At 40.8% G+C, this 11,752-nt stretch overlaps 2 protein-coding genes across 2 annotated transcripts in view; both read left to right on the top strand.

Annotated features, from left to right (window-relative positions):
• The window catches only part of LOC143492533 (uncharacterized), a 695,466-nt gene that overhangs the window by 404,974 nt on the left and 278,740 nt on the right, over positions 1-11,752 (top strand). The window lies entirely within an intron of this gene.
• Positions 6,109-7,700, top strand: LOC143492544 (guanine nucleotide-binding protein G(I)/G(S)/G(O) subunit gamma-13-like). Its single transcript, XM_076990871.1, has 2 exons — positions 6,109-6,206; positions 7,502-7,700. Exons 1-2 carry the CDS (start codon positions 6,109-6,111, stop codon positions 7,605-7,607), a joined length of 204 nt encoding a protein of 67 aa, XP_076846986.1. The 3' UTR covers positions 7,608-7,700.

Below are 11,752 nucleotides of genomic sequence, written 5' to 3'. Positions count from 1 at the left end.
GTTTAAGATGGTGTATCCTGATTACTATCAGCTGATTACCTCAGTCTCTTCTCTTAAGAGTGATGATTTATTTGTGTTTATCTGATCATCTTTATGAACAATAAATCTTTGGATTGTGTCGTGTGAACTCTGAAAGGTTTTTCATTCTGTGTGTCTAATTTGTAGTGATACACATGTAGACGCTGTACACAGTAAAGATGTTTCATGTATGATCATCAGAATAACCCAGTGCAGTACTGAGTATTATACAGTGTATTAAATATGATCACAGAGGGTTTAAGGGGTCTTTCTGTCTTCAGTGAGGTTTAATCAAACAGGAACAGAACAGTTTAATAAATCTCAATGAAGTGTGAGACTAACAGTTAAAACAGGTTAAAACACAAACTGACACACGATGCTAGTTAGACGTGTGATGATGCTGCAGACCAGTGCAACTTTCATTTTCAAACATCTAATTAAGATGTTTGCAGCAGACCTTTGATACAGACTGACATTTCAAAGAAGACACAGAAATAGTCAACTGCAACATCTGATGAAATTTGGTCCCCTGATGAGAGAAGCAGGTCTAGTTTATAGTCCTGGTTGTACATGGGAGTCAAAAGGGTTCAGCAGCTGGACTGATTTTTGGAAATTTTATCTCCTACAATTAAAACATGTTCCAAATTTGTGTCCAAACCTCAAGAATTGCTGTACTGTGTTTGGGGGGATTATAGACAATCAGCATGACAGCAGACCTAACAGTCCCGAAAAACATTACATGTTCAAATGTAGAACATTCACTGGGAGAAATCTCTGCATTCTAGAGTACTGCAGTTAATAAGTGATAATTTATTATAACATAATTTGATAATTTGATAACAGCCATTCAACCATCTGGAAACTGCAATAATGTTCATTGGACAAATGAGTCTAAAATTTAATTATTTGGACACCAGAACAGAAGACGTTTGACGTAAACCAAATACAGCATTCCTACAAAAGACCCTCATACCAACTGTGAAGCATGGAGGTGAAGGTATGGAGGTGAAGGTGACACGATGTAGGTGGAGGTGTCATGATGGAGGTGGAGGTGTCATGATGGAGGTGGAGGTGTCATGGTTTGGAGATGCTTTGCTGCAGCAGGACATGGTTAGCTTATCATAAACTCCACCATGAATTCTACCATATTTCCACATGGAAATATCGGGTATATTCTTAACCTTATACAGCAGAAATGTTAAAAATTTCATTCATTTTGAGCGAATTGTACTAGTACACTTCAACACTAGTTATCTCAAGTTGTACACATAGGAAAATGATCATTCAGGCCTCAAACTGAAGTAGACAGTTGGGGGAACATATTGATTCATCTCCAGGCTTATATTTCCATCATTTTGGTTCTTTTTGAGAGCCTCTATTACAGAAGAACATGGCCAAAAAAACTTGAGCTTGAACTTGAACTAGACCAGTATGTATATTCACAGTTATGCAAATCTAGGCATAAATTATAAAATATAATAACTAGGCTCTTTTCTGACAACATAGAAAAAATGGAGCACTTAGCCAACTAAGCTGAAACCGAGGAGCTATTTCAAACAACAACGTTGCACATATTACAGAAAGACCAGAAAATTCCAATGAATAAATTCCATGTCCAATTATGAACTGTACATTATGATATTTATGTCCAATATAGTCCAACAGGCTAAGGTAAGCTAACGTAGCCAACTCCGCTAGCATCCAACACGATACCGAGTACTCCAGCACTCAAAAGCTCCAATACTGTTTATAATCTAATGTTTAGTATTAGATTATATATTTTGTACAAAATCGCGTATGTAAAATTGTCCATTTTTACTCACGAGTCCGTAGAATCGCGTCGTAGCCGGTGTTCATTCCCACTTCCGGGTTGGCGTCGTATGCGAAAAATAGAAATAAATTCCACCAAAAGTAATCCTTTTATTTTCTGTGATGTTCAAAAGTATCCACAATCGAAATAAAAACGAACAAAATGATCCACGACTGCTTCAGTTTCGCCGAACAGTGTGTTCTGGGGAGATTAGCTTAGGTTAGCTTAGGTTAGCTTGAGCTAGTAGGCTAGCGGACTTAGAACAGGAATGAACAGGAATTTTCCGAGGACTCAAAAAAATTGACCAATCATGTCAAACGAGGGCTGGTTATCTTCAGCTGGAAGTAAACTATTGGTTAGAACAGCTTTCAATCACTTCTAAGGCGCCAGATTGTCTCAGGGGGCTGATTGGTGAGCCCACCCCCCCCCCCCCCTTCACACCTCGCTGGTGAGAGGTGCTAAAAACTGTCACTCAAAGTCACTACCAATAAAAACCGCTCAAATCAAAGCAGAACTGCTGCAGCTTTGTAATAAGAGGACAAATCAGCTTTCAAAACGCTTCGGTGACGCTTAGGGGGCAGATTTGTCGGAGCGGCTCATCCAGGAAGTGGATTACGCACAATTTTGCAGTGAGGTGAGCAAGCAATTTAAGGTATTTAACCACAACGGATATACGATGTTAAGGTCTTAAATTAAAGCCTTAATAGTAAATGATTTTTAGGTGACAAAACATTAAGTCATCTCACATGGTAAATATGTTTTTCAAACGGATATGTTTGGAGACCCCGTGCGGGGTGCGCTTTCATCACCAACTTCAAAGCCGGATATCTCGCGATCGGCTGCATGTAGACGTCTGAAAGTCGGTAGGCATGTAGATGGGATAGGAAATTTTGAATTTTGTTTGGAGATTCATCAATGTTTAATATGTTTAATAACGCGATTTATGAGCTGGGCCCGCCGGCAGGCCTGCTAGGGGACCCTTCTGCATAATAGGGATTTAAACCAGCAGATTATTGCTATTAGTGCTTGTTTTGAACCAGTGATTCTAATGTAAACTGCATTGTCACTGTGACCTAGACCAGGTATCACCAAATGGCGGACCGCGATCCGGATCCGGACCCGAACGCCGTCCTGTCCGGACCCAATCACATTCCTGATTAACTGGATACGGACCCAAATGCCAAAAATTTTTTAACGGGAGACTATATTTTAAAGACGAGTGTTACGTTCACCACCCATTTGAGTGTTACGCCCCCCCGCTCAACAACTTTCGTTCGCCACCGCGGACCCGGACCTAAGGTCTGAGCTATCTGCCAAAAATGGACCGCGGAAAGATTTAATTGATTACCCCTGACCTAGACAGTGCTTTCAGGTTAGACTGGAGAGAACTCGTGTTTGCATGTATTTTACATTGGAAATGTAGAGTCAAATTGGGGCAACACCCCTTTTCCTTCAAAAAGCACAAAGGTCTTCAACCTTTAATTTGAGTATCAAACCAACTGGCCATCCCACTAGTGGAGCAGCAGGTGCAGGTGATCTGAGCACACACGCTCCTGGACTTCACTAAAGAAACACAAACATTGGACACTTCTGCCAAAGTGCAGCAGTCAGACAAACGATTCTTTGATCCTTTGACCTTCAACTTGGATTACGTGTACACTTTGGGTACGTGTGTCACATCAGCACTGGTTGTTTTGTCTTTTCCTTGACTTTATAATCCAAAGATGTGTGTCTGTCATATTACAGTAAATCTATTCTCAGTCTAATCTGTATAATCTGTAGGACTGACCAGATGTAGGTTGTCTGATGTACTATGATTGTCAAATTGTGATTTCAATTATTTAATTGCAACATTTCAAACATTCAAGTTTCAACTGTAGTATTGCAATATACTTCATATGTATACCTAAATATAGTATACTGCATATGCCAGTGTTGAGCTTTAATGGCTGTTTAATTATGCACTGTAACGACTGGTGTAGGAGGCAGGCACCACAACGTTTAACTCCTTAACGTTGATGTTTAACGGTGAACATCAAACTTTTAATGAGACTCAGACGTGCAAGCTCCGGGCGGAGCGCGAGCAGCACACAAACACACTCACGCTGACACGGAATTTTAGACAAAGACGAGCACAAGACATTGCGCAAACGCACATTAAATAGGTGATTCACACATATCCGTGTGATCTCGAGACAAGGCACAGGTGCGACTACGAATACGCTCACAAACAACCCACACCCACGGAACTACAAACATGGACATAACGACACGCAGACAACGTAGCGGCACGCCCACAAGGAAGGGTCCGGAGCTGTGACCGTGACATGCACAAGAAAAATGTTCCTTCTGATGCAGAGAGGGAGTCTCATGGGTCTTTCCATGAAGATGTTTGAAATGTTGCAATTAAATAATTGAAATCACAATTTGGCAGTCATAGTTAACAAATATGGCACATTTACATTTGAATGTTTTCACATTAATCAATCTCTCACTAATAGAAACAACATGCATGTCCACATTGGACACACATTGACTTTATTGCACTGTAGTACTTGGGTCTGAAGTATTTTTATTTGGCCCATCAATTAATTTGGTAATTTGGTTATATACTTATACATTTTTTTTAATAAAAAATATTTGCAGGGTGGGCGTGGACAGAACTCTTTAACATCTGGAAGAATTTTGATTGCAATGTTTGTTTTTCTTCCAGGAAACCAATTTGATTCCTTCATACTTTGAAAACATATCATATACACTATATTGCCAAAGGTATTTGCTCACATTCTTTGACTCGCATATGAGCTTAAGTGACATCCCATTTCTAATCCATAGGGTTCAGTATAACATTGGTCCACCCTTTGCGGCTAGAACACGTTCAACTCTTCTGGGAAGGCTGTCCACAAGATTTAGGAGGGAGTTAATGAGGATTTTTGACCACCATTTTTCCAAAAGTGCATTTGTGAGGTCACAAGACGAGAAGGCCTGGCTCTCAGTCTCCGCTCTAATTCATCCCAAAGGTGTTCTGTTGGGTTGAATTCAGGATTCTGTGCAGGCCAGTCAAGTTCATCCACACCAGACTCTACCAATTGTCCAAAATGTCTTGGTATGCTGAAGCATTCAGAGTTCCTTTCACTGGAACTAAAGGGTCAAGCCCAGCTCCTGAAAAACAACCCCACACCATAATCCCCCCTCCACCAAACTTTACACTTGGCACAATGGAGTCAGCCAAGTACCGTTCTCCTGGCAAAATGCTAAACCCAGACTCATCCTTCAGATTGTTGGATGGAGAAGCGTGATTCGTCACTCCAGAGAATGCACCTCCACTGCTCTAGAGTCCAGTGGTGGCGTGCTTTACACCACTGCATCCGACGCTGTGCATTGTACTTGGTGATGTATGACTTGGATACAGCTGCTCGACCATGGAAACCCATTCCATGAAGTTCTCTGTGTACTGTTCTTGAGCTAATCTGAAGGCCACATGAAATTTGGATGTCTGTAGTGATTGACTGCAAAAAATTGGCACTATTTTTTTCCCTGTGCTTGCTCAACAAAAATAACATTTACTTTGTTTCCACAATGGTGTTTTTTTTCCCTTTAGTGTTTCTGAAAGCCAGCAAGTTGCACTTTGGAATGACCTTATCGCATCATGTTTTTGACCTGAGTTTGTTCTACAGAATAAAATGTCTGAATGAGTGCTCATCCCAGACTGGTGATTCCATACTTTTTGCCAGGGGTTGTAATCTTGATTCAGAAATTTACTTTCTCACCTCAAAATCAGTTTTTCTGTATGGAATCTGCATGTGCCTTTTTACAGCCTTGACATTCACCATGTGGGATCAGGGAGGAATTGGGTAAACACTGGAATGATATATATGTCTCCTATCTTATCCGTAATCAGTGGAATTGATGATGTTACAACTCTCCCCATGTTACAACCATACCCGGTCTCCCCTAATACAGCTGATAGTTGACTGTGGAATATTTAGGAGCAAGGAGATTTCATGACTGGATTTGTTGCACAGGTGGATAGATCACAGATCCATGTTGGAATTCACGGAGCTGCTGAGAGTGACCCATTCTTTCACAAACGTTTGTAAAAACAGTCTGCATGCCTAGGTGCTTAATTTTATACACTTATGGCCATAGAAGTGATAGGAATATCTGATTCCAATAATTTGTATGTGTGAGCGAATACTTTTGGCAATATAGTGTATGTATGTGTTGCTTTATGATGATCACACTGCAGTAGTGATACTGTGTTTGGTGACTATCTGTAGATGGAGGAGTTGGACGAGTCTCAGCTGAGGAAAGAGGTGGACAGTCGCAAAATGCAGCTGCAGATTGCAAGAGAAAAATGCTCCATATCCGTCCCAGAGTGAGTGCAAAACACACCATTTGTTAAAATAACGTATTAAAACATTTCAAATTGAGAAAGTTACCAAAGTTGATTTCACAGTATTGAAAATAAAGGGGCTGTAACGATCTGCGTGGCGCAGAGCATGGAGGCGGACACAAACGCTGAGAAGAGCGAGATTTATTACAGGGCATTCCATAATCGTCGTCGAAGTCACAGGCAGGAGTCATAACCGGAGAGCCATCCAAGTGAGACAAGTACAGGGGCATGATCAAGACAGACACGAAACAAAACTAGGCAGGATAACACAAAACTGAGCATGAACCAACAGAGTATTAAACACCGGGAACAGGGCACATGAATAACGAGAGAACGAAACAGCCAAACATCCAAAACAACCGACGAAGGACATGGGAGACTCAGGGACTAATATACACAGAACTAAACTAGGACCAGGTGCTAACAATGACGACAGGGGCGTGGCAGACAATAGGGAATTAACGAAACAAACGAGCAGGGCGGGATGAACAGGCACGGAACACAGACACGAGGGAACCCGGAGTGACAGCTAGGAGAGGGGGCGTAGCCATACGTGACAGGGGCATTTAAAATAAATATATATTTAAAGTAGTGTAGTATGTGTTTGCATATATACAGTACTGTGCAAATGTTAATAGAGGTGTTAATAGAGGTGTTCATAGAAGTATTAACGGAAGTGTTAATAGTGTAACGCAGTGACATACTGAATCAGTAATCACCGCGTGATGATACGGAGATTAAGTGGATCCAAGCTGTTTTGAAGCCAAAGGGTGTTAACAAAATCTAAATTTGATTTAGATCTTTTGTTAATTCCCTTTGCATTTTGTTGACAAACTTAACACTTCAATCTTACCGTAACAAAGTATTCTTACCTTGCATCATTTATTCCACACCTGCCTAAACCTTTTGCACAATACTGTAAATAAGAGCCTTCAATTACTGAGTGAAAGGGTGAAAGAACAGATACAGGTGGGGAGTTGGTGATGGATTAATTTAGACCATAGTACTTTAATATTCTTATCCACAGGACAAAATTCAGTGACTTGAGTCACTCAGTCTCACATTTGACTACAGGAACAATAACAGGAATTTTCTGAAGTCTCGAGATGATGTTTGACTAGAAAATCCCACATCCCAGTCAAACCATGTAGAGTTCAAGTCAGGCCATGTTAATATAGACAACACAGCTCTAGAAATATCATCTAGAATCTTACTCTAGAATTCTGCTCTAGAAGAATTGGTCTCCTGCCTGTTTCAATTTCTCCTCACGTTTGCAGACTGGTTAAATGGATAGAAGAGAAAATGTCAGATGACCCGTTCCTGAACGCTGAGCTGCTGAAGGACAACCCATGGGTGGAGTCAGGGAAATGCATCATGCTCTAGTAGCAGCTCACACACCATCACCATGAATACAACAGTGGCTCCACGTTTGTGATAGATGTCAGTGCTGTCTTAGCTAGCATGATCAGTGCTATGTAATTTATTTTTAGTTTAGATATGCTTATTATTTAATGATTTACTTTTTGTCATTTACTTGAATCCTGTAGTAAATGTTTGATGTTAAAAACTCCACTGTAAGCAATGGCTTTTCTATGCAGTTCAGTCTGTACAAAAAACAGACAGAAATAAAGAAAAAAAACATTCAACAACATTTATTCACAGAGTGAATAAGACTTTGAGAAACAATACAGGTTACTGAACACAATTATGGTTTTACAGCCACTCAAAGTGTCAACATGGCCATGTTGTAATTCTGTCCCCCTCTCTCCTCACAAGGTTTCTTAGAGAGACAGAGTGCTTACAGGAGTTCTCTAATGTACACATTTCTACGCACTGCGTTGGACACGCCCTCGTTGAACCTAAACCACACATCACTGTTTCCTACTGCTTTACCAATCTGCAAAGTCCCACTCGGTTTGCCATCTTCACCTAGAGACACCAGAGAAAGAGCATGTGAGCTAAACACTGCCAAAACAAACCTGTATGATAGAGCAGTCTAACCTCTCAAAGAAGAGGTAACTAAATCTGAACCATGACAACACCTGTATGATAGATCAGTCTAACTTCTCAAAGAAGAGGTAACTAAATCTGAACCATGACAACACCTGTATGATAGAGCAGTCTAACCTCTCAAAGAAGAGGGAACTAAATCTGAACCATGACAACACCTGTATAATAGAGCAGTCTAACCTCTCAAAGAAGAGGGAACTAAATCTGAACCATGACAACACCTGTATGATAGAGCAGTCTAACCTCTCAAAGAAGAGGGAACTAAATCTGAACCATGGCAACACCTGTATGATAGAGCAGTCTAACCTCTCAAAGAAGAGGTAACTACATCTGAACCATGGCAACACCTGTATGATAGAGCAGTCTAACCTCTCAAAGAAGAGGTAACTACATCTGAACCATGACAACACCTGTATGATAGAGCAGTCTAACCTCTCAAAGAAGAGGGAACTAAATCTGAACCATGACAACACCTGTATGATAGAGCAGTCTAACCTCTCAAAGAAGAGGTAACTAAATCTGAACCATGGCAACACCTGTATGATAGAGCAGTCTAACCTCTCAAAGAAGAGGTAACTAAACCTGAACCATGGCAACACCTGTATGATAGAGCAGGGAGCAGTCAGGCCCTCTAACCTCTCAAAGAAGAGGTGACTAAACTGGGTGGAAAATTATATAATAAAAAAATAAAACATTAACTTCTTCACAAACTTCACAAAACATTCTTGGTTAGTAAAACCCGAATTTTTCTATCTGAGTGGAACTAATCTGCTCCTTTCTGGTGGTATTTCGTAATGTAAAGCTGATCAATGGTATTTATGATTTTCACTATGGGGGCTGGCCTATAGTAGCTTGGCCCTGCGATTTGCCAGATAACTTCAAATGGACCTCAGGTGAGATCACAGCATAACTAGCTGAAAAGCTTGGTATGTGCAGAAGGGGTTTATCACTTATACAGAACTGTATGACACCTCTCCTCATAGAGACATTTTTATTTGTATAATCACTCATCCTTTCTTTTGAACAACAGGACATTTGCAGTACTTTAATTTAGAATGTGTTTTGTATAAAAGTAGTCAGTAATATCTCAGACACCCCCCCCCCCACCTCAGTGGATTGTGTTGGAGCTTCAGCAAGAAGTTTGAACAGTGTTCATTAATTACTGGAAAATTACATTAATTTACGGAAAATGGATGAGGGCAATAAATATAAATATTAGCCAGCAGTTCGAGAAAGGTTTATCCACTAAGCTTTGGCAGTGACAATTTTAAAAGACATCTGATGACCATTTAAAAATGAATCCATATAGAAATGTTTGTAACAGGTAGGGGTTAAGGCTGAACTACGAGATACCAATAAGGATGTTTTATTAAGGCAATATTAGGAATCAACAGGATTTAAGGTAGTATGATAAGGTTTTAAGGCGGTATGGTGCAGTCTGGCCACCTTGCACTCCACAACAGCTTCTTTGACAATGTTCTCAAGCCGATGTTGGTGGTTCCTGACTGTTGGCTTCTTCATCTGTGGTCTCATCACCTGTTGTCCTGCCTCAACATTCTCTGACTGTGAAGTCTGAGGGGAAAAAAAAGAAAAAATGAAAACCACAAATGAGCCACCATGAATATATGAGCATTAAAAAAAATAACAGCGACATTTATAACATGGTAGACAAGCCTTTTCCCTAACCTGAAAAATACTATGCTTCTTTGACATTATTAAGTGCGAATATGTTTTTGCTAATATTGTTTCCTTGTACACATCTACTAGCTTTTCCTGAAAGGTGAATAACACAGGACTTGAATGTCTACTGTGGTACTCCACTGGAGGGTGAGGCACAGAAAAGAGACTCTGGAAGGTCGGAATGTGAGGTTCTGGAACATGGGGTTCTGGAACGTGGGGTTCTGGAAGGTGAGGTCTGGAACGTGAGGTTCTGGAACGTGGAGTTCTGGAATGTGGGGTTCTGTGCTGGTGTGTCTCTACCTTCTGGTTCCGATTCTGCTGCGCTCGTTCCAACCTCCTCATTCTCTCCAGCTCCATCTCCCTGGCGATCAGCTGCTTCACTTGATAGGTCAGCTGTCGTCGAGGGGGCAGCCCAGGAAACCTCACCACATCCTCCACATTCCTGCACACACACATTTTTTTAAACAAAGAAAAAAAAACTAATCCTTGGTCCATTTATTTGGCCACACAACATGCTGAAATCCTTGGTAGTGTTTGTCTTACAACCAATATGTATATGAAATAACTATGTTACATGACAGGAAAGGAAAGATGGAAAGATGACTGCATTACATATATGATCCACATTTCCTACAGGCTGTAAGAACAGTACAAGAAATTGGGATGAAACGGGAGAAAAGGCATTCATATTGTACAATGTTAATCTGATAAATGGCACCACCATCAGGGATTATTTGTGAGGCCTAACTGAAGTAATTCAAGACGGGGCAATTCAACGTCTTTTTGCCTTACAATATCCTTCAATAGTGCTGATCAAGACAAAAAATACTATTATTCTCCCATAAAGCCCAAGAGAAAAGAGACTTCTCATGTTTCACCAGAGTTTCCACTGTGAAGTCACATGTAGTGCTCTGTTTAAGGTGCAGTTCTGATGAAAGACTGTCCCTACCCTTGAAGTGAGGATGGACGTCTACAAGGGTATAAAGCTCAGTCATAGGACTCTGGCTTGGGTTGTCGAGCAAAAATGAAAACATTGTCCTGACACTACAGGGTTCATTAAAGGGGACGTCCCACATCCCTGTGATGAACATCTGCCAATGTCTCCTCTCTGCTCTGAGGAGGATGTGTGTGTTTACTCACGGTTCTAGTACGTAGGTGTACTGTACTCACGGTTCTAGTACGTAGGTGTACTGTACTCACGGTTCCAGTACGTAGGTGTACTGTACTCACGGTTCTAGTATGTAGGTGTACTGTACTCACGGTTCCAGTAATTAGGTGTACTGTACTCATGGTTCTAGTACGTAGGTGTACTGTACTCACGGTTCTAGTACGTAGCTGTACTGTACTCACAGTTCTAGTACGTAGGTGTACATGTACTCACGGTTCTAGTACGTAGGTGTACTGTACTCACGGTTCTAGTACGTAGGTGTACTGTACTCACGGTTCTAGTACGTAGGTGTACTGTACTCATGCGTGAGTGTACTGTACTCACTCACGCGTGTAGTGTGAGACTAATTTTGACCACTTTAGTGTCCCATAGCCTGCTCGCTTGACCCGGTGACATGTTTATAATTATAACGAGTAACTATACAGCACGTAAAAAATCTATCGGAGTAAAAGTATTAAACTAATGGAAAATATGTAGTGAAGTAAAAGTGGAAGTAGGAGAAAAATAATAATACTCCTGTAAAGTACAGATACAGCATTTTAGTACTTAAGTACAGTAGTGAAGTAGTTCTACTTCGTTAATATACAACTCTGGCCGTCAGTGTATGCGCTTAGGCCAGTAGTGTTTGCAAAGGAATGAATGAAAACGTGAGAACGAATTGTTAATCGTG

Source organism: Brachyhypopomus gauderio, unplaced genomic scaffold, assembly GCF_052324685.1.
Source record: "Brachyhypopomus gauderio isolate BG-103 unplaced genomic scaffold, BGAUD_0.2 sc78, whole genome shotgun sequence".
NCBI classification, from domain to species: domain Eukaryota; kingdom Metazoa; phylum Chordata; class Actinopteri; order Gymnotiformes; family Hypopomidae; genus Brachyhypopomus; species Brachyhypopomus gauderio.
Note: the sequence above shows the minus strand (reverse complement) of the source record. Positions and strands in the feature narration are given on the sequence as shown.